This window comes from Cetorhinus maximus, chromosome 32, assembly GCF_964194155.1.
Source record: "Cetorhinus maximus chromosome 32, sCetMax3.hap1.1, whole genome shotgun sequence".
Classification (NCBI taxonomy): Eukaryota; Metazoa; Chordata; class Chondrichthyes; order Lamniformes; family Cetorhinidae; genus Cetorhinus; species Cetorhinus maximus.
This window is the reverse complement of record NC_135910.1, coordinates 13,368,001-13,371,966: the sequence shown is the minus strand read 5'-3', so window position 1 is coordinate 13,371,966 and position 3,966 is coordinate 13,368,001. Positions and strand designations below refer to the sequence as shown.

The 3,966-nt window shown below is 46.7% G+C and overlaps 1 protein-coding gene across 1 annotated transcript; it reads left to right on the top strand.

The window, feature by feature from the left end:
- Nucleotides 1-2,629: 2,629 nt before the first annotated feature.
- On the top strand, nucleotides 2,630-3,499 carry foxg1c (forkhead box G1c). The gene has a single exon (XM_078533101.1). It carries the CDS (start codon nucleotides 2,630-2,632, stop codon nucleotides 3,497-3,499), a length of 870 nt encoding a protein of 289 aa, XP_078389227.1.
- Nucleotides 3,500-3,966: the final 467 nt, after the last annotated feature.

The window sequence follows — 3,966 nt, the reverse complement described above, 5'->3', positions numbered from 1 at the left end:
AGACAATACAAAATTATGATGTTTGAATTCAAGCAGGCATTCCTTTGTTCCTAACTTTTCCAGATTTTAGAATACTACTCTCCAAACCCGTGATCTCTACCACCTAGAAGGACAAGGACAGCAGATACATGGGAACATTGCCACCTGGAAGTTCCCCGCCAAGCCACACGCCATCCTGACTTGGAAATACATCACCGTTCCTTCACTGTCACTGGGTCAAAATCCTGGAACTCCCTCCCTAACAGCACTGTGGGTGTACCTACACCACATGGACTGCAGCGGTTCAAGAAGGCAGCTCACCACCACCTTGTCAAGGGCAATTAGGGATGGGCAGTAAATGCTGACCTAGCCAGCGACACCTACATCCTGTGAATGAATTTTAAAAAAGATGCTGGAAATCAAAAATAAAAACAGAAAATACTGGAAACACTCAGCAGGTCTGGCAGCATCTGTGGAGAGAGAAACAGAGTTAATGTTTCAAGTCGTGGATCCTAACTTGTGTTCTGTCTCCACAGATGCAGCCTGACCTGTTGAGTACTTCCAGCGATTGTTTTCCTGGATTGTAGTTAAAAACATTTTAATCCAGTATATGTGTCTGTGGGTTGCATGCCTGTATCTGTCAAGGTGCACTTTATACATATGTTAATGTGTGTGTGTTTACAGGGTATGAAGTCCTGCAAATTTAAACTGTAAAAACTCTGGGTATAGACATTTTTTATTTATTCATGGGATATGGACGTTGCTGACACGATTAAAGGAAACTGTAAATGGAATATGAAAGCAAATTCATAGTGTTTTTAAAGTCGTTAATATTGTTGATGATGCTGAAACTGTGTGAACTTATGAAAATCACTTTGAACAATGTATCACCACAGATAATAAATAAAAACAGAAAGCGGTGGAAAAACTCAGCAAGTCTGGCAGCATCTATGGAGATGAAACAGAGTCAATATTTCCAGTCGGTATGAATCCTCTTCAGAACCCACTATATCACAATGGATTGTGGTTATATTGAAGCCTAGAACTTTGATCTCCATTGTGTTAAAACTTGATGAATTCTGCCTTCATATGTTATTTGTGGGTTGATTCTATTGTATGCACATCCAAAGTTATGAAAGTTTAAATGTGTGCAAGAACTTTGTAAACAGACTGTATGTCTGCATTTTGCGTCTGTTGAGACTGGGATGAGAATTTTTTTCACACACAAGATGAAAGCAAAATACTGCGGATGTTGGAAATCTGAAACAAAAACAGAAAACGCTGGAAAAGCTCAGTAAGTCTGACAGCGTCTGTGGCGAGAGAAACAGAGTTGACGTTTCGAGTCCATATGACTCTTCATTTTTTTTCTTTAAGGCTGATTTTTTTCTCAGAGGCTGGTTAGTCAGTGGAATTCTATTCTGCAGAGATCAGAGGAGACTAGGTCATCCAATATATTCGAGATTAACAAGGGAGTCAAGGGGTTTGGGGGCGGCAGACCGGAAAGTGGAATTCTTATTCAATGGCCGAACAAGCAGGAGGCGCCGAATGGCCTACTCCTGTTCCTGATCTTGTATTTTACAAATCTTTGCGTTTGTGTTTCTGCACTTCTGTATCTATATGTTTGAGTTGTGTGTATGTCTGTTTTGACTCTGCATGTATGTGTTCATGTATATATCTCTGTGCCTTCCTCTGTGTCTGTGTGTTCATGCCTGACTCTGCCCCTGTCCTTGCCTATATAAATGTTTGTGTATGTGTTGAGTCTGCCATTGTATGGCTGTTTGAGTCTGTCTGAGTTTGTGTCTGTATCAGTGTGTTTGAAACTGTATGTGCGTTTATGCTTTAAGTGCTTAAGTTTGTGTGTGTTTGAATGTGTGTGTGTCTATTTGAGTTTGTGTGTGTGTTTATGGTCGAGTTTGTATGTGTTTGAATCTGTATGTGTATTTTCTGGCTGTGTGCATTTAGGTTTGAGAGTGTGTCAGTGTCTGAGTCTGTGTCTATGGCTGCGTGTGTTTTGAATCGGAATGTGTGTGTTTTTGAGGCTGTCTCTGATCTGTGTGTGTATGTGTGTGTGTGTGTGTTTCAGTCTGAGTGTTTATGTTTGAGTTTAGTGTGTTTGAGTCTGTCTGTGATTGTCTGTGTCCACATGTGCTTTTTGGATGTGTGACTGTCAATATCTGTGTGTGTTTCAGTCTTGTGTCCAATTCAGACGGTGGGATGTAACTTGTTTAAAACTCGGGCTATCCTGGTTATAAACAAAAAACAGGATAAAACGACAAACGAAGCGCAGCACCTCACGGTCAGGAGATTCGGGTTTAACTCGGAATTTTGCTCACCTTCGCTATCCGGAGAATTTACGAAAACATCAAATTTTTTTCGGTGGGTTTGGATTTGGGGAGTGGGGGGGGAATGGAAAAGGACAGAATCTGATTGGTTCCAGTGGCGAAGAGCTGGGAGACTATTGGCTTTGGGAGGAGAGGGTGGGAGGGGTGGAGGTGGTGACCGGAATGGGAGGAGGCGCCTGTCAAACCTTTGGAGTATTTGGGTACATTCCACGATGGGACACCAGAGCTGAGATACTCGGGGGGGAGGGAGGGAGGGAGGGGGGTTGGGGGGGTGGGGGTGGCAACAACCAGAGAGTTGCATTTTGGTGATGGCAGGTGCGAAAGACGCCAAGATGATCCCGAGGACGAACTTCAGCATCCAGAGCCTCCTGCCCCAAGCGATTTTAGGCGAGATGCCCGGCAAGGCGGGGGCGGGGGCGCCAGAGCCGGAGTTTCCTGGGCAGGAGAGGCGGAGGGAAGCGGGAGAGGACGGCGAGGGGACGGGGAGATGCGAGAAACCCCCCTTCAGCTACAATGCCTTGATCATGATGGCCATCCGCCAGAGCCCCGGCAAGAGGCTGACTCTGAGTGGCATCTACCAGTACATCGTCCAGAACTTCCCCTACTACAGGGAGAACAAGCAAGGCTGGCAGAACTCCATCAGGCACAACCTGAGTCTCAACAAGTGCTTTGTCAAGGTGCCCAGACACTACGACGACCCGGGGAAGGGCAACTACTGGATGCTGGACCCCTGCAGCGACGATGTCTTCATTGGGGGCACCACTGGCAAGTTGAGGAGGAGGGCAACCCCGCCCCGGGCTAAATTGGCTTTCAAGCGGGGCGCCCCGGCGGGATTGGCGCCGGCGGGTTCGCTCTGCTGGCCCGTCTCCCCCCTCCAGCCCCAGAGCGGCTACCCCCTGGGCTACACCTGCCCCCCGCCGCCTTACCTCGGGCACCCGTCCCCTTACACCCCCGTGCTCCCGCTGCCCTGCGGGCTCTCCGCCCCCTGCAGCCCCTGCCCTCTCAGCCTCCTGGCCGGCCACACCACTTACCTCTTGCCCCAGCTCTCGCCGGCCGCCACCCCCCTCGGGATAGCCCCGGCCCTTCTAAAGGGCAGCAGCGAATTCTGCAGACCCCCTGCGGGTTTCCCCGGGGCTTATTTCCCCAACTGCAACCCGGAGACCCCCTTCATCCTATGAGGAACCCGGACCGGATTATTTATTTTGTGAATAGCAGATTTTAAAGTTGCTTATGTATTGTTGTGTGGTTTTTTTTTTGGGGGGGGGGAAATAAATTATTTAAAAATATCTGTATCATATCAGTATTTCAACGCCCTTTATGTTCCCCTCTGAGCGAGGCAATCTTTTAAATATTAAAGCTAAATATAACTAAATCGAATAAGATAAGTGTGACAATGTAATTGTTCTTTTTTAAATTAAAACACAGTCTTTTTTTTAGTTATTGGGATTAAACTGTAGAGTTAGACAGCATTGAGTTTATTGGGAATGTCTGTTGAGAGACAAGGTTTGAATTTATCTTATGCTAATGTGTGTTAATCGTGTGCTCGATCGGTAGCTCTCTCTCTCTCTCTCTTCTGAAGCATAAGGTTCTGGGTTCATAGTCCCACTCTCCAGGACTTGAGCACAAAAATCCAGGCTTGTCCCTC